A 19,383-nucleotide genomic window follows, 5' to 3' on the forward strand; every position below is an offset into this window, starting at 1 on the left:
ACCCCCTGCAGGGTGATACAGAGAGGAGGGAGCTGTGACCCCGCCCCCTGCAGGGTGACACTTACGCTGTGACTGGCCAGTGACAGGCAGTTATACACTCGGTGTCCGGGGGCCAGGACGGGATCTGTGTAGAAATATTCTCCAGGATTTGCCGTGAATCCTGGTGGAGACAATGATGGTGAGACAAAGATGCGACACTTGAATGAACAAAGGGTTTGTTACAATGTATCAATGCAGGTGACTATTCTGACACTGTAACAAACACTCAGCTGTGAGATGTACGGGATCCGGAGCGGTTCTCATCCCAATGAGAACAGAGGTGCGGACAACCCTGAGCCGCTATTACAGGGTTACAGAACCTCTCATTACATGCTGTTTACACAGGGCCACTCCGGCCCTTTAAGACATTTCAGCAGAATACAGGAGCGTCAGCTCTGTGGGTGCGTGGAGAGCGTCAGCTCTGTGGGTGCGTGGAGAGCGTCAGCTCTGTGGGTGCGTGGAGAGCGTCAGCTCTGTGGGTGCGTGGAGAGCGTCAGCTCTGTGGGTGCGTGGAGAGCGTCAGCTCTGTGGGTGCGTGGAGAGCGTCAGCTCTGTGGGTGCGTGGAGAGCGTCAGCTCTGTGGGTGCGTGGAAAGCGTCAGCTCTGTGGGTGCGTGGAAAGCGTCAGCTCTGTGGGTGCGTGGAGAGCGTCAGCTCTGTGGGTGCGTGGAGAGCGTCAGCTCTTTGGGTGCGTGGAGAGCGTCAGCTCTGTGGGTGCGTGGAAAGCGTCAGCTCTGTGGGTGCGTGGAGAGCGTCAGCTCTTTGGGTGCGTGGAGAGCGTCAGCTCTTTGGGTGCGTGGAGAGCGTCAGCTCTGTGGGTGCGTGGAGAGTTGTTACCTTCCTCCCGTCTCAGCCGCATCTCCGGAGTCTCCAGGTTTTGGTGAACAGCGACAGCCGCGTAATAAGCCTCAAACGAGGGGTGAAAAAGAACACGAGACGTCAGGGGGAACAGCTGGGTCGAGACCACCTCTGGAAGGCAGAAACGTTAATTACTACCACCACCACCTTCATCATCAGTCTGCGGCGTCATCAATAGCAATTATAAATGACCAAATGCACAACGTGAGCGGCCACACGACAGCCCACACGCCATGTCCAGGCTGCGGCCGCCCTGCCCTGAGTGGGATAAGTGGCTACACCATACTGTCATAACGGCGGTATAAAGGCCCCCCCATCAAGGACCCTCCTCCCAGACTAACGGACTACCCCCTGGTTCTGAGTGTTCACTCTGTAATGTTGAGTTGCTGACTGCATGTTCCACTATCCGGCATCTGAGTTCATCTGCAGACTCCGGTCATTTCCATCAAGCATCACACCGTTATTAGGCAATGTGCTCACTATGATACAATCCGCTGTGGATTCCATCACTTTCATTTGAGTAACCCATCGTTTGCTGCTAGCATCATGAAATGTTGTTAAGTGACAGTTCTTACTATGATACAATCCGCTGTGGAATCCATGAACGGTATCTGGTTTGGCTGACTCATCGTTTACTGCTAGTGTCACGCTGTAATTAGAGACTGTTCTCACTACGATACAATCTGCTGTGGATTCCATCACATCTACATTGATTAATCCATCGTTTGCTGTGAGCATCACAAAGTGTTATTGGAATCTGTTCACATTATGTTGCCTCCTCTATAAACTTCCTCTTCATCTGCAGTCCTGGATCTGTGGCCTCTGGGGTGTCCTGTGGCCTCTGGGGTGTCCTGTGGCCTCTGGGGTGTCCTGTGGCCTCTGGGGTGTCCTGTGGCCTCTGGGGTGTCCTGTGGCCTCTTGTCCTGCCTCACTTATTTCTCTGGAGTCCAGCAGTCTGTTGTCCAAGTCCTCGCTGCTCCAGATGGTTCCCTGGGACTATACCCTGCGTCCGTGTGTCCTGACTGCCTGATTTGCTGTGACCACACGTAAAGAAACATTTTGTACTAAGCCACATCTGAGAATTAATGTTTTCTACACTGACATACAACCTAGGGGGAAGCACAGACCGAAACGTAGGAGATTTTTTCGCCAAAAAGTTGACTTTTTTTTTTTTTTTTAAATCATCGAGTTGGTATAAAAAAAGAAGATATTTTATTATTGCTAGTTTGTGTACACCGGGGACGATACGTAGCAGCGAGGTAAATGGGATGCTGTCTTCCTAGTCTTGGTCTCAGCATCCCTCTGGTTCTCTCCATCTTGCGTCCTAGGTCTCGGATTGTTCTCCATTCGCGATATCTTCTGCTTGGGAGGTGTTGGCTTCCTTTAGGTCTCGGTCCATTCTTGTACTGTTAGATTAGTCCTGGTAAATTCTCCCACTGGGATATTTCAGGTTCGTGTCCCGGATGACAAGACGTGACCAATAGTTTGGAATTAAAAGTAGATAAAGATCCACCCAAGATCCGAATTTTTCCCCAAGACTCTCCGTCCCCACCACCATCATCTAAGTGTCAGGATGAAGCAGTGTTTAGGCATCTTAGAAAGAAATGGAGACTTAGAACGATGGGAATATCCACAACGAATACAAAGCCCAACTCTACTGCCCCTTGTAAAACCGCTATCAATTAAATCAGAAAAGACCGAGAGGGATCCTGGCTCAGATATCTCCACGTATCGTCTGACAGCGTCGCCATATTTCGTTTTCGGTAAAATCCTGCATCAATAACATCTTCCCCTCTATTACAAGGTTTTATTACTATTGAATCTGCACTTATTGAACTTACGGAAGAAATGATGGTTGGTCTAAAAATCCCATCGCCTTGCCGAAGGAATCGGCTATGCTGTGGTGAACGGGATCATTATCACATAAATTGTTCCAAACCGAAGGCCAAACGGGGAGAATTTCAGATCCCTGGGCAAAGAACGAGAGATCTCCCTGGCGTCAACTCCATCCTCCACTGAAGACAAGAAGGTCGTGCCTTGTCTGTCTCCTTCAGGACCTCTGTGTTCATAGGAGAAGACTTTGTGGGGAAGGTGACTTGACGGACAGACTTGACTGGAAGTAGGAGGGGACGATTTGTGCACTACAGACGGAGATTGGTAATGACAGAAAGGTAACAGCAGGGAAAGACAGAAAAGGGAGTGCAGTACCGGGATTTGACCACAAGATGGCTGGGGGAGTGTAGTTCAGGACTTGACAACAGCTTACAGCTATAGAAACTGCTTAGTCATGGGGGGCGGGGAGATAGGAACCCAGAAGGGAAATTCCCAGTGAGAGAGGGAATAAATAGGACAGGACAGGGTTCCGGGCTAGGTTAGTCCCAGGAGGAGCTCAGCAGAGGAAGACACAGGACAGAAGACGGAGAACGGTGAAGAGCTCCACCAGGGGACTGACAGAAGACAGTCAGGGCGGTGGCCCTGACACGATGTACCGCAGGACAGACGAGGCCCCGGGGGTACTGATTGGACGACGGCCTCGGGCAGGTGAAGCGCTGGCGGTAGATTGGTCTAGGACAGCGCCAGCGAAAGATCCGCGAGGGACGTCATCATAACTAAAGGAAAGGTGAAAGGTACCCGGGCCTGGAAACGGAGAGCTGTAAAGGAACTGTGGTGCATGGCTAAGGTCATCAGGAGGACGGCCAATAAACCCGGATCTCGTCTTTGCATCGTCCGGTCAGGGTAAGCAGTGGACCACCCCCCAATCCGGCCCCCCACCACATTTGGCTTAATCGGCAAGATCTCCGCCGCTAATACTACAACCTCAGTGGCAAGCCTGCGACGGAAGTACCTCGAAGAGCCTAAAGGGACTTGAGCTGCCCTCCTGTGGATTACAAGTTTGCTCACCTGTGGATTACAAATTTGAGACTTTGTTCCGGATCATTGGCTGTCATCAGGGGAGCGACGACGGGCCCCACTGGAACAGCCACCGAAGGAATCTTCAGGGAGTCTCCCCATGGAATCACCGGGCCTGGAAGCTGGCCCTGCCGGACGGCAGGATAAAGATCCACGGCTGTTGAAGGAGCTGTGGGAAAGCCTGCTGGGAGCCGTGGCGCCGGGGAAGGTGAGAGATCCCCCGACCTTGCCCGCGGCACCCCAGGCAGATCCCGTCCCCACGCTCCGTGCACCAGACAGGCTTCGGGGCCCCGACACCAGCCCTCGGCCTCCCCGGCTCCGGATGACTCCGCGGCCCTCGCCGGGCCGACCGACGCCTCTGCCAACGATCCCGAGGCACCCCGCTTGGCGGCGTCCCGTCCCGCGTCACCGGCGCGGAGCAGACCAGCGGCCACCCCTGCCGCACTTCACACCCCGGCGGTGGCCCACCTGTCTCGGCCTGCCGCGACTTTGCTCCTGTGCGCCGCGGAGGTTGAGCCGTTTGCCTACGCGGCCTCTTTGCTGACAGTCGCCGCTGCTCCATCTTTGGCCCTGGCTGCGGCCTGCTCCGCGGCCGTCTCCGGTTCGCTTGCAGCGCCGGCCGCGGCTTACCCGGCAGCACCCGCAGCCACCCCTGCCTCGCTCATGGTTCCAGCTGCGACCTACTCACAGATATCCGGGGCTGCCTCTGCCGCACTCCATACCGCAGCTGCGGCCTGCCCATCAAGGTCCGCGGCTGCTCCGGCCCCACTCCGGATTGCGGCTTCGGCCGGGTCATGGGGCTCCGCCGCCTTTGCGGAGCCGTCTGCCATCCACACTAGCAGGCCCCTGCTTCGTCGCTCCGCTTCTGACCGGTCAACGACCCCGGTCCCTCACCTGCGGTTGGAACTGCAGGAGCTGGGGGTCGGATGGAGCGAAGCCACCACGTCGACAGAGATGAGCGCGTCCACGCCACCACCGGTGGTGGTCTGCTGGTCTCCAAGTAGAGAAATGGCGCGGAGCGCGTGCCGTGGAACCACCTTCGGCCCCTTCTACCCCTTTTGACTCATCTCTCAGGAGGAAGATGAGCCCTGGGGAAAAAAAAAAAAAAAAAAGAACACTCGGGGCCCAGGAACAGTCGAGACATCCCGGGAGCTCCATGGCTGTGGAGTTCCCTGCTGAATTGGCGTAACATCGGCTATCAGGAGATGACCCGGACTACCGGGATTTCGCTGCACCGTTGTGCAGGCCCCAAGAGGACAGTTCGACGTCCAAGATAAGGGACATGTTTTATTGTTGATTGTTTGCTCCTGACATAGCGGGGATATGGGAGAGGAAGTACTCATGTTAAAGGGAGGGGGAGTATTTATGTTCTGTTTTAAAGTGTTATGTTGAAAGAAAAGGAAAAAAAAAGAAAAAACTAACAAAGGAGAAGGGGTTACTCCAGTTGAGTAACTCCTATTGTTACTAAAGTAGAGATAGCGGTATGCTAAAAGGTTGATTTAATGAGTAGTGTGTGTAACAAAAAAAAAAGTGTGTGTGTATCAGGTCCCGGGTACGAGGTAGATGTGACGAAGACGCCGACCATGACTCTTTAAGTGAAGGACGAAGAGACGAGAGATATCGCACCAGACAGTGGTCCGTCAGTCAGGTCCCCGACACCACGGACACCCCAAAAGGAAGGGCGGGCGCCAACGATGACCTGGTAGGCGAAAGGCCTCGGTCATGGCGTTCCGGATAGTTGAAGGAAGTAGTAGGGGAGAGTAGTGGGAGGTACACGCCGTAGAGTAGTCCGGGTGGACCTCGCCAACCTGAAAGAAGTTGTCACGTGGCGTGCATGCCGGTGAGTAGCAGTAGGCTGCTCGGAGCATGGTGCTCCCAGTTTGGATCGGCCCCCGTGGGCGGCGGGTTTGGCCCAACGACCGGTCCGACAACAGACTGTGGACAAGCTTTAAGACGACGTAGGTAGGGAGTACAATTGTCGGGACGACAATAGACAAAGGAAGGAGGAGTGTGGGGAAGGTGACTTGATGGACAGACTTGACTGGAAGTAGGAGGGGACGATTTGTGCACTACAGACGGAGATTGGTAATGACAGAAAGGTAACAGCAGGAAAAGACAGAAAAGGGAGTGCAGTACCGGGATTTGACCACAAGATGGCAGGGGGGGAGTGTAGTTCAGGACTTGACATCAGCTTACCGCTATAGAAACTGCTTAGTCATGGGGGGCGGGGAGATAGGAACCCAGGAGGGAAATTCCCAGTGAGAGAGGGGATAAATAGGACAGGACAGGGTTCCAGGATAGGTTAGTCCCAGGAGGAGCTCAGGAGAGGAAGACACAGGACAGAAGACGGAGAACGGTGAAGAGCTCGACCAGGGGACTGACAGGAGAAGACAGTCAGGGGGGTGGGCCTGACACGACGTACCGCAGGACAGACGAGGCCCCGGGGGTACCGATTGGACGACGACCTCGGGCAGGTGAAGCGCTGGCGGTAGATTGGTCTAGGACAGCCCCAGCGAAAGATCCGTGAGGGACGTCATTATGACTAAAGGAAAGGTGAAAGGTACCCGGGCCTGGAAGCGAGGAGCTGTAAAGGAACTGCGGTGCATGGCTAAGGTCATCAGGAGGACGGCAAATAAAGCCTGGACCTGTTACAACTGAATTCTGCCTCCGTCTAGTCTTTGCATCGTCCGGTCGTGGTAAGCAGTGGACAACCCCCCCACCACAACTTCATTGAGCACGCTGAAAGGCCGTTATCTATTGACCCACATCTTGGAATTATTTGACAGGTTTAAAGGTACGACCATCGTCACCAAACGTGATCTGCATGGAGGTTATACCCTAATCCAGAGGCGATTCCTTGACTTTGCAAATTATTACCACCAGTTTATTAAAAACAACGCCAAGTTTCCAAAAACTTAAAACTCCTTACTCCACTGTTCCTTTATAACGTTGGTGGGTGTGGACCCACTGCGCCACGGCCTGGGCTCACCCTGGAGGGGCATGACCAAGCGACTACCCTAAAGCCTCTGGTGGTGAGGATAAATCTAGCCACAGGTAGTCACCAGGTACCAGGGCCGTCCCTGCTGGGAGGGCATCAGCTGAATGGAGGATAGGCAAGGGTGCATGGTACAGAAGGGCAAAGACAAGATGTAGTCAGGCAGTCTGAGGTCGGGGCAGGCAGCACAGGGTCCGTAAACGTACCTGAGGTCAGGCAGAATGGGTAAACAGGCCGGGTCGTTAACAGGAAGGAGAATGCATAAATGTGTGCTACAAGGTAGGAACCAACGTTTGTGCAGGGAGTGACAGGCAGAGCTGCCTAATAAAGAGCCTGCGGGCACGGGACAGGCAGGGGAACCTAATCTCTGCAGGACACAGCAGGGTGAAGTTCCTGCAGAAACTGGCCACAACCCCTAAGGCTAAATGGATACAACATGTAGATGCAGAAGTGCTGAGAAGGGTTGGAGGAAACAAACTCAGTGGAGGAGAAACTGCAGGGTGAGTAGGGCGGCGATGAGGAGGCATCTGGACAGCGAGTAGAAATAAATCCTCTCCGTGTGCAGCGCATTACGTCACAGTGTAACGAGCAGCATAATAAATCACACAGGTTCAGCCTCGAGTTTTCCATCTATGGAGGCCACAGTCATGGGAGGATGCAGCCATTGTGTAGGGAGCTGAAGTTTATGGACGAGATCCAGATGAATTAAGTTCTCCGCGGACCCAGAATCCAGATGAGCAGAGACGCAGAGGGACCGCACCTGGCAAGGTAAGCTCAGACATTAGTAATAGAGAGCAAGGACATGGAATAAATGATTACTCTCACCTAGCGTCACCTCTCCGGCCAATCATAGCTGCTGGAATTTCCCGATCTCACTCGGAACTGGTTGACAAAATGTCCCTTGCCACCTCAATACATAGAAGCTCCCTCTCTGCTCCTCCGCCGTCCGTCCGGTAGCGTGGTGCACTCATCCTACACTGGTTCAGAAGCTGGTGGGGTCACTTATGGTAGCAAAGAAGCCTGGACGTTCGTCTTCAGCCTGGGAAGGCCTCTGGCACCAGGAGACACTGAAGCTTAGGAGATCAATCCTGCTGACCATGTGAATAATGGCGTCCAACAAGGAAGGTAAAACTAGAGCATAAGACGGAGCGGTCATAGAGGCTGATGGACCAGAAGGGGGCTGGCTGGACAATTGAGGTGGACAGACCGATGGCCTGCATCAACTGATCCTGAAGCTCAAGCTGAGAGAGGACCTCCTTGTCCAATCATCTTGGGATTCCTGGGTCCAGACTTGTCAGCGGGTCCATGGCCGGAATGTAATGTATTGCTGGTGGGTGTGGACCCGCGGTGCCACGGGCCGGGCTCACTCTGGAGGGGCGAGACTAAGCGACGCACTGGTATCGCTAGAACCTCTTGTGGTGAGGACAGATTGGGCAGCAGGTAGTTGCCAGGTATCACCGGGACTGCAACAGCCGACCGGAGGGTCAGAGTCTCAGGTCGCGGTAGAGGAGGGTCTGAGGTCGGAGCGGGCAGCACGGGGTCAATGAATGTAGCCGAGGTCAGGAGCAGAGAGGTCAAGAAGGGTCAATAATGGAAAGTGGAAGACAACGTGCTGCACAGTAGGTGGAGCTGCCAATACAGAGCCTGCTGGCACTGGAAACCTCACCCCGTATTCTTACAGAAGCTCCGCCCTCTTACTGAGACCCTCCCCTCTGACTGTTGTTACATAATCATCTTGCCTTCCTGCTGGTCATCTGCCACATTATCAAGTGTGAAGAAGCAGAGCTGCAGTGTAAAGTATGGGGGAATTAAGGAACAGCACACTGACCAATGAGACAAGAAGTGGACTAGAGATTCCTCAATGCAACTAATCTGGAGTCACTAATCCCAGACATGCCCCAACAGAGCAGAGCTGCAGTGTAAAGCATGACAACCAGTTAGTCAGTATATGACAGCAGACACTTACCGGAGAGTACGGAGCGGAGGACCGATGTGTCACACAGCGCCAGCGGCGAATCTAAGGCATCATCCGCAGAGCTGAGAGAAGAACTGGGGGTTCAGCACTGGAAATCAGGGGTTCAGCCCCTAATTATGACTGACCGATACAATGGTGACCAACATCTCACCTCAACTCTCCGGAGGGATCACTCTCATCCTCCTCATCATTATGTTCTGGGGAATCGTAGTCCGTGTAGTCACAGGGAGACATCTGCAGAAGATCCAGAAATCAGTGCTGCCATCTGGTGGTGACACAGCAGATCACACATCTATAGGCAGAGATCAGACAGTGCCGCCATCTGGTGGTGACACAGCAGATCACACATCTATAGGTGGAGATCAGACAGTGCCGCCATCTGGTGGTGACACAGCAGATCACACATCTATAGGCAGAGATCAGACAGTGCCGCCATCTGGTGGTGACACAGCAGGTCACACATCTATAGGCGGAGATCAGACAGTGCTGCCATCTGGTGGTGACACAGCAGATCACACATCTATAGGCAGAGATCAGACAGTGCCGCCATCTGGTGGTGACACAGCAGGTCACACATCTATAGGCGGAGATCAGACAGTGCTGCCATCTGGTGGTGACACAGCAGATCACACATTTATAGGCAGAGATCAGACAGTGCCGCTATCTGGTGGTGACACAGCAGATCACACATCTATAGGCAGAGATCAGACAGTGCTGCCATCTGGTGGTGACAAAGCAGATCACACATCTATAGGCGGAGATCAGACAGTGCTGCCATCTGGTGGTGACACAGCAGATCACACATCTATAGGCAGAGATCAGACAGTGCTGCCATCTGGTGGTGACACAGCTGATCACACATCTATAGGCAGAGATCAGACAGTGCCGCTATCTGGTGGTGACAAAGCAGATCACACATCTATAGGCGGAGATCAGACAGTGCTGCCATCTGGTGGTGACACAGCAGATCACACATCTATAGGCAGAGATCAGACAGTGCCTCCATCTGGTGGTGACACAGCAGATCACACATCTATAGGCAGAGATCAGACAGTGCCTCCATCTGGTGGTGACACAACAGATCACACATCTATAGGGGGAGATCAGACAGTGCCGCTATCTGGTGGTGACAAAGCAGATCACACATCTATAGGCGGAGATCAGACAGTGCTGCCATCTGGTGGTGACACAGCAGATCACACATCTATAGGCAGCGATCAGACAGTGCCGCCATCTGGTGGTGACACAACAGATCACACATCTATAGGCGGAGATCAGACAGTACCGCCATCTGGTGGTGACAAAGCAGATCACACATCTATAGGGGGAGATAAGACAGTGCTGCCATCGGGTGGTGACACAGCAGATCACACAACTATAGGCGGAGATCAGACAGTGCCGCCATCTGGTGGTGACACAGCAGATCACACATCTATAGGCAGCGATCAGACAGTGCTGCCATCTGGTGGTGACACAGCAGATCACACATCTATAGGGGAAGATCAGACAGTGCTGCCATCTGGTGGTGACACAGCTGATCACACATCTATAGGCAGAGATCAGACAGTGCCGCCATCTGGTGGTGACACAGCAGATCACACATCTATAGGCGGCGATCAGACAGTGCCGCCATCTGGTGGTGACACAACAGATCACACATTTATAGGCGGAGATCAGACAGTGCCGCCATCTGGTGGTGACACAGCAAATCACACATCTATAGGGGGAGATCAGACAGTGCCGCCATCTGGTGGTGACACAGCAGATCACACATCTATAGGCGGAGATCAGACAGTGGCGCCATCTGGTGGTGACACAGCAGATCACACATCTATAGGGGAAGATCAGACAGTGCTGCCACCTGGTGGTGACACAGCAGATCACACATCTATAGGCGGAGATCAGACATTGCCGCCATCTGGTGGTGACACAGCAAATCACACATCTATAGGGGGAGATCAGACAGTGCCGCCATCTGGTGGTGACACAGCAGATCACACATCTATAGGGGAAGATCAGACAGTGCTGCCACCTGGTGGTGACACAGCAGATCACACATCTATAGGCGGAGCTCAGACAGTGCCGCCATCTGGTGGTGACACAGCAAATCACACATCTATAGGGGGAGATCAGACAGTGCCGCCATCTGGTGGTGACACAGCAGATCACACATCTATAGGGGAAGATCAGACAGTGCTGCCACCTGGTGGTGACACAGCAGATCACACATCTATAGGCAGAGATCAGACAGTGGCGCCATCTGGTGGTGACACAGCAGATCACACATCTATAGGGGGAGACCAGACAGTGCTGCCATCTGGCGGTGACACAGCAGATCACACATCTATAGGCAGAGATCAGACAGTGCCGCCATCTGGTGGTGACACAGCAGATCACACATCTATAGGGGAAGATCAGACAGTGCTGCCACCTGGTGGTGACACAGCAGATCACACATCTATAGGCAGAGATCAGACAGTGGCGCCATCTGGTGGTGACACAGCAGATCACACATCTATAGGGGGAGACCAGACAGTGCTGCCACCTGGTGGTGACACAGCAGATCACACATCTATAGGCAGAGATCAGACAGTGGCGCCATCTGGCGGTGACACAGCAGATCACACATCTATAGGCGGAGTTCAGACAGTGCCGCCATCTGGTGGTGACACAGCAGATCACACATCTATAGGCAGAGATTAGACAGTGCCGCCATCTGGTGGTGACACAGCAGATCACACATCTATAGGCAGAGATCAGACAGTGCTGCCATCTGGTGGTGACACAGCTGATCACACATCTATAGGCAGAGATCAGACAGTGCCGCCATCTGGTGGTGACACAGCAGATCACACATCTATAGGCGGCGATCAGACAGTGCCGCCATCTGGTGGTGACACAGCAGATCACACATCTATAGGGGGAGATCAGATAGTGCTGCCACCTGGTGGTCACACAGGGGATCACACATCTATAGGCGGAGATCAGACAGTGCTGCCATCTGGTGGTGACACAGCAAATCACACATCTATAGGCGGATATCAGACAGTGCCGCCATCTGGTGGTGACACAGCAGATCAGACAGTGCTGCCATCTGGTGGTGACACAGCAGATCACACATCTATAGGCGGAGTTCAGACAGTGCCGCCATCTGGTGGTGACACAGCAGATCACACATCTATAGGCAGAGATCAGACAGTGCTGCCATCTGGTGGTGACACAGCAGATCACACATCTATAGGCGGCGATCAGACAGTGCCGCTATCTGGTGGTGACACAGCAGATAACACATCTATAGGCGGAGATCAGACAGTGCTGCCATCTGGTGGTGACAGCAGATCACACATCTATAGGCGGAGATCAGACAGTGCCGCCATCTGGTGGTGACACAGCAGATCACACATCTATAGGCAGAGATCAGACAGTGCCGCCATCTGGCGGTGACACAGCAGATCACACATCTATAGGCGGAGTTCAGACAGTGCCGCCATCTGGTGGTGACACAGCAGATCACACATCTATAGGCGGCGATCAGACAGTGCCGCTATCTGGTGGTGACAAAGCAGATCACACATCTATAGGCGGAGATCAGACAGTGCTGCCATCTGGTGGTGACAGCAGATCACACATCTATAGGCGGAGATCAGACAGTGCCGCCATCTGGTGGTGACACAGCAGATCACACATCTATAGGCAGAGATCAGACAGTGCCGCCATCTGGCGGTGACACAGCAGATCACACATCTATAGGGGAAGATCAGACAGTGCCGCCATCTGGTGGTGACACAGCAGATCACACATCTATAGGCGGCGATCAGACAGTGCCGCCATCTGGTGGTGACACAGCAGATCACACATCTATTGGCGGAGATCAGACAGTGCCGCCCATCTGGTGGTGACACAGCAAATCACACATCTATAGGGGGAGATCAGACAGTGCTGCCACCTGGTGGTGACACAGGGGATCACACATCTATAGGCGGAGATCAGACAGTGCTGCCATCTGGTGGTGACACAGCAAATCACACATTATAGGGGGAGATCAGACAGTGCCTCCATCTGGTGGTGACACAGCAGATCACACATCTCTAGGCAGAGATCATACAGTGCTGCCATCTGCTGGTGACACAGCAGAGCACACATCTATAGGCAGAGATCAGACAGTGCCTCCATCTGGTGGTGACACAGCAGATCACACATCTATAGGTGGAGATCAGACAGTGCCGCCATCTGGTGGTGACACAGCAGATCAAACATCTATAGGCGGAGATCAGACAGTGGCGCCATCTGGTGGTGACACAGCAGATCACACATCTATAGGGGAAGATCAGACAGTGCTGCCACCTGGTGGTGACACAGCAGATCACACATCTATAGGCGGAGATCAGACATTGCCGCCATCTGGTGGTGACACAGCAAATCACACATCTATAGGGGGAGATCAGACAGTGCCGCCATCTGGTGGTGACACAGCAGATCACACATCTATAGGGGAAGATCAGACAGTGCTGCCATCTGGTGGTGACACAGCAGATCACACATCTATAGGCAGAGATCAGACAGTGCCGCCATCTGGTGGTGACACAGCAGATCACACATCTATAGGCGGCGATCAGACAGTGCCGCCGTCTGGTGGTGACACAACAGATCACACATTTATAGGCGGAGATCAGACAGTGCCGCCATCTGGTGGTGACACAGCAAATCACACATCTATAGGGGGAGATCAGACAGTGCCGCCATCTGGTGGAGACACAGCAGATCACACATCTATAGGAGAAGATCAGACAGTGCTGCCACCTGGTGGTGACACAGCAGATCACACATCTATAGGCGGAGCTCAGACAGTGCCGCCATCTGGTGGTGACACAGCAAATCACACATCTATAGGGGGAGATCAGACAGTGCTGCCACCTGGTGGTGACACAGCAGATCACACATCTATAGGCGGAGATCAGACAGTGGCGCCATCTGGTGGTGACACAGCAGATCACACATCTATAGGGGAAGATCAGACAGTGCTGCCACCTGGTGGTGACACAGCAGATCACACATCTATAGGCGGAGATCAGACATTGCCGCCATCTGGTGGCGACACAGCAAATCACACATCTATAGGGGGAGATCAGACAGTGCCGCCATCTGGTGGTGACACAGCAGATCACACATCTATAGGGGAAGATCAGACAGTGCTGCCACCTGGTGGTGACACAGCAGATCACACATCTATAGGCAGAGATCAGACAGTGGCGCCATCTGGTGGTGACACAGCAGATCACACATCTATAGGGGGAGACCAGACAGTGCTGCCATCTGGCGGTGACACAGCAGATCACACATCTATAGGCAGAGATCAGACAGTGCCGCCATCTGGTGGTGACACAGCAGATCACACATCTATAGGCGGCGATCAGACAGTGCCGCCATCTGGTGGTGACACAGCAGATCACACATCTATAGGGGGAGATCAGACAGTGCTGCCACCTGGTGGTCACACAGGGGATCACACATCTATAGGCGGAGATCAGACAGTGCTGCCATCTGGTGGTGACACAGCAAATCACACATCTATAGGCGGATATCAGACAGTGCCGCCATCTGGTGGTGACACAGCAGATCAGACAGTGCTGCCATCTGGTGGTGACACAGCAGATCACACATCTATAGGCGGAGTTCAGACAGTGCCGCCATCTGGTGGTGACACAGCAGATCACACATCTATAGGCAGAGATCAGACAGTGCTGCCATCTGGTGGTGACACAGCAGATCACACATCTATAGGCGGCGATCAGACAGTGCCGCTATCTGGTGGTGACACAGCAGATCACACATCTATAGGCGGAGATCAGACAGTGCTGCCATCTGGTGGTGACACAGCTGATCACACATCTATAGGTGGAGATCAGACAGTGCCGCCATCTGGTGGTGACACAGCAGATCACACATCTATAGGCGTAGATCAGACAGTGCTGCCATCTGGTGGTGACACAGCAGATCACACATCTATAGGAAGAGATCAGACAGTGCTGCCATCTGGTGGTGACACAGCTGATCACACATCTATAGGCGGAGATCAGACAGTGCCGCCATCTGGTGGTGACACAGCAGATCACACATCTATAGGTGAAGATCAGACAGTGCTGCCATCTGGTGGTGACACAGATGATCACACATCTATAGGCAGAGATCAGGCAGTGCCGCCATCTGGCGGTGACACAGCAGATCACACATCTATAGGTGAAGATCAGACAGTGCTGCCATCTGGTGGTGACACAGATGATCACACATCTATAGGCGGAGTTCAGACAGTGCCGCCATCTGGTGATGACAAAGCAGATCACACATCTATAGGCAGAGATCAGACAGTGCTGCCATCTGGTGATGACAAAGCAAATCACACATCTATAGGGGGAGATCAGACAGTGCCGCCATCTGGTGGTGACACAGCAGATCACACATCTATAGGGGAAGATCAGACAGTGCTGCCACCTGGTGGTGACACAGCAGATCACACATCTATAGGCAGAGATCAGACAGTGGCGCCATCTGGTGGTGACACAGCAGATCACACATCTATAGGGGGAGACCAGACAGTGCTGCCATCTGGCGGTGACACAGCAGATCACACATCTATAGGCAGAGATCAGACAGTGCCGCAATCTGGCGGTGACACAGCAGATCACACATCTATAGGCGGAGTTCAGACAGTGCCGCCATCTGGTGGTGACACAGCTGATCACACATCTATAGGCAGAGATCAGACAGTGCCGCCATCTGATGGTGACACAGCAGATCACACATCTATAGGCGGCGATCAGACAGTGCCGCCATCTGGTGGTGACACAGCAGATCACACATCTATAGGGGGAGATCAGACAGTGCTGCCACCTGGTGGTCACACAGGGGATCACACATCTATAGGCGGAGATCAGACAGTGCTACCATCTGGTGGTGACACAGCAAATCACACATCTATAGGCGGATATCAGACAGTGCCGCCATCTGGTGGTGACACAGCAGATCAGACAGTGCTGCCATCTGGTGGTGACACAGCAGATCACACATCTATAGGCGGAGTTCAGACAGTGCCGCCATCTGGTGGTGACACAGCAGATCACACATCTATAGGCAGAGATCAGACAGTGCTGCCATCTGGTGGTGACACAGCAGATCACACATCTATAGGCGGCGATCAGACAGTGCCGCTATCTGGTGGTGACACAGCAGATCACACATCTATAGGCGGAGATCAGACAGTGCTGCCATCAGGTGGTGACACAGCAGATCACACATCTATAGGCAGAGATCAGACAGTGCTGCCATCTGGTGGTGACACAGCTGATCACACATCTATAGGCGGAGATCAGACAGTGCCGCCATCTGGTGGTGACACAGCAGATCACACATCTATAGGTGGAGATCAGACAGTGCTGCCATCTGGTGGTGACACAGATGATCACACATCTATAGGCAGAGATCAGGCAGTGCCGCCATCTGGCGGTGACACAGCAGATCACACATCTATAGGCGGAGTTCAGACAGTGCCGCCATCTGGTGATGACAAAGCAGATCACACATCTATAGGCAGAGATCAGACAGTGCTGCCATCTGGTGGTGACACAGCTGATCACACATCTATAGGCGGCGATCAGACAGTGCCGCCATGTGGTGGTGACACAGCAAATCACACATCTATTGGCGGAGATCAGACAGTGCCGCCCATCTGGTGGTGACACAGCAAATCACACATCTATAGGGGGAGATCAGACAGTGCTGCCACCTGGTGGTGACACAGGGGATCACACATCTATAGGCGGAGATCAGACAGTGCTGCCATCTGGTGGTGACACAGCAAATCACACATTAAAGGGGGAGATCAGACAGTGCTGCCATCTGGTGGTGACACAGCAGATCACACATCTCTAGGCAGAGATCATACAGTGCTGCCATCTGGTGGTGACACAGCATAGCACACATCTATAGGCAGAGATAAGACAGTGCCTCCATCTGGTGGTGACACAGCAGATCACACATCTATAGGTGGAAATCAGACAGTGCCGCCATCTGGTGGTGACACAGCAAATCACACATCTATAGGCGGAGATCAGACAGTGCTGCCATCTGGTGGTGACACAGCAAATCACACATCTATAGGCAGAGATCAGACAGTGCCGCCATATGGTGGTGACACAGCAAATCACACATCTATAGGCGGAGATCAGACAATGCCGCCATATGGTGGTGACACAGCAAATCACACATCTATAGGCGGAGATCAGACAGTGCCGCCATCTGGTGGTGACACAGCAAATCACACATCTATAGGCGGAGATCAGACAATGCCGCCATATGGTGGTGACACAGCAGATCACACATCTATAGGCGGAGATCAGACAATGCCGCCATATGGTGGTGACACAGCAAATCACACATCTATAGGCAGAGATCAGACAGTGCCGCCATATGGTGGTGACACAGCAAATCACACATCTATAGGCGGAGATCAGACAATGCCGCCATATGGTGGTGACACAGCAGATCACACATCTATAGGCGGAGATCAGACAGTGCTGCCATCTGGTGGTGACACAGCAGATCACACATCTATAGGCAGAGATCAGACAGTGCCTCCACCTGGTGGTGACACAGATCATACATCTATAGGGGGAGATCAGACAGTGCTGCCATCTGGTGGTGACACAGCAGATCACACATCTATAGGCGGAGATCAGACAGTGCTGCCATCTGGTGGTGACACAGCAGATCACACATCTATAGGCGGAGATCAGACAGTGTCGCCATCTGGTGGTGACACAGCAGATCACACATCTATAGGGGGAGATCAGACAGTGCCGCCATCTGGTGGTGACATAGCAGATCACACATCTATAGGCAGAGATCAGACAGTGCCGCCATCTGGTGGTGACACAGCAGATCACACATTTATAGGGGGAGATCAGACAGTGCCGCCATCTGGTGGTGACACAGAAGATCACACATTTATAGGGGGAGATCAGACAGTGCTGCCATCTGGTGGTGACACAGCAGATCACACATCTATAGGCGGAGATCAGTCAGTGCCATCATCTGGTGGTGACACAGCAGATCACACATCTACAGGGGGAGATCAGACAGTGCCGCCATCTGGTGGTGACACAGCAGATCACACATCTACAGGGGGAGATCAGACAGTGTCGCCATCTGGTGGTGACACAGCAGATCACACATCTACAGGGGGAGATCAGACAGTGCCGCCATCTGGTGGTGACAAAGCAGATCACACATCTATAGGGGGAGATCAGACAGTGCCGCCATCTGGTGGTGACACAGCAGATTACACATCTATACGCAGAGATCAGACAGTGCCGCCATCTGGTGGTGACAGCAGATCACACATATATAGTCAGCTATCAGACAGTGCCGCCATCTGGTGGTGACACAGCAGATCACACATCTATAGGGGGAGATCAGACAGTGCCGCCATCTGGTGGTGACAAAGCAGATCACACATCTATAGGGGGAGATCAGACAGTGCGGCCATCTGGTGGTGACACAGCAGATCACACATCTATACGCAGAGATCAGACAGTGCCGCCATCTGGTGGTGACACAGCAGATCACACATCTATAGGGGGAGATCAGACAGTGCCGCCATCTGGTGGTGACAAAGCAGATCACACATCTATAGGGGGAGATCAGACAGTGCCGCCATCTGGTGGTGACACAGAAGATCACACATCTATAGGCAGAGATCAGACAGTGCCGCCATTTGGTGGTGACACAGCAGATCACACATCTATAGGCGGAGATCAGACAGTGCCGCCATCTGGTGGTGACACAGCAGATCACACATCTATAGGCAGAGATCAGCCAGTGCCGCCATCTGGTGGTGACACAGCAGATCACACATCTATACGCAGAGATCAGACAGTGCTGCCATCTGGTGGTGACACAGCAGATCACACATCTATAGGCGGAGATCAGACAGTGCCGACATCTGGTGGTGACACAGCAGATCACACATCTATAGGTAGAGATCAGACAGTGCTGCCATCTGGTGGTGACACAGCAGATCACACATCTATAGGCGGAGATCAGACATTGCCGCCATATGGTGGTGACACAGCATTTCACACATCTATAGGCGGAGTTCAGACAGTGCTGCCATCTGGTGGTGACACAGCAGATCACACATCTATAGGCGGAGATCAGACAGTGCCGCCATCTGGTGGTGACACAGCAGATCACCATCTATAGGCAGAGATCAGACAGTGCTGCCATCTGGTGGTGACACAGCAGATCACACATCTATAGGCGGCGATCAGACAGTGCCGCCATCTGGTGGTGACACAGCAGATCACACATCTATAGGCGGAGATCAGACAGTGCCGCCATCTGGTGGTGACACAGCAGATCACACATCTATAGGCGGAGATCAGACAGTGCCGCCATCTGGTGGTGACACAGCAGATCACACATCTATAGGCGGAGATCAGACAGTGCCGCCATCTGGTGGTGACACAGCAGATCACACATCTATACGCAGAGATCAGACAGTGCCTCCATCTGGTGGTGACACAGCAGATCACACATCTATGTGCAGAGAT

General features: G+C 53.2%; 1 protein-coding gene across 1 annotated transcript in view; it reads right to left on the minus strand.

The window, feature by feature from the left end:
- Positions 1-19,383, minus strand: part of LOC141073187 (uncharacterized) — a 35,489-nt gene that overhangs the window by 1,619 nt on the left and 14,487 nt on the right. Inside the window, exons 2-5 of the mRNA XM_073560574.1 lie at positions 8,928-9,010; positions 8,768-8,838; positions 876-1,007; positions 66-160 (exon numbers count right to left, since the gene is read on the minus strand). Of these exons, the coding sequence (XP_073416675.1) occupies positions 66-160; positions 876-1,007; positions 8,768-8,838; positions 8,928-9,010 (381 nt within the window). The remainder of the gene's footprint in view (positions 1-65; positions 161-875; positions 1,008-8,767; positions 8,839-8,927; positions 9,011-19,383) is intronic.

Source organism: Dendrobates tinctorius, unplaced genomic scaffold (assembly GCF_039654945.1).
Source record: "Dendrobates tinctorius isolate UK_male_01 unplaced genomic scaffold, ASM3965494v1 ptg000298l, whole genome shotgun sequence".
NCBI classification, from domain to species: Eukaryota; Metazoa; Chordata; class Amphibia; order Anura; family Dendrobatidae; genus Dendrobates; species Dendrobates tinctorius.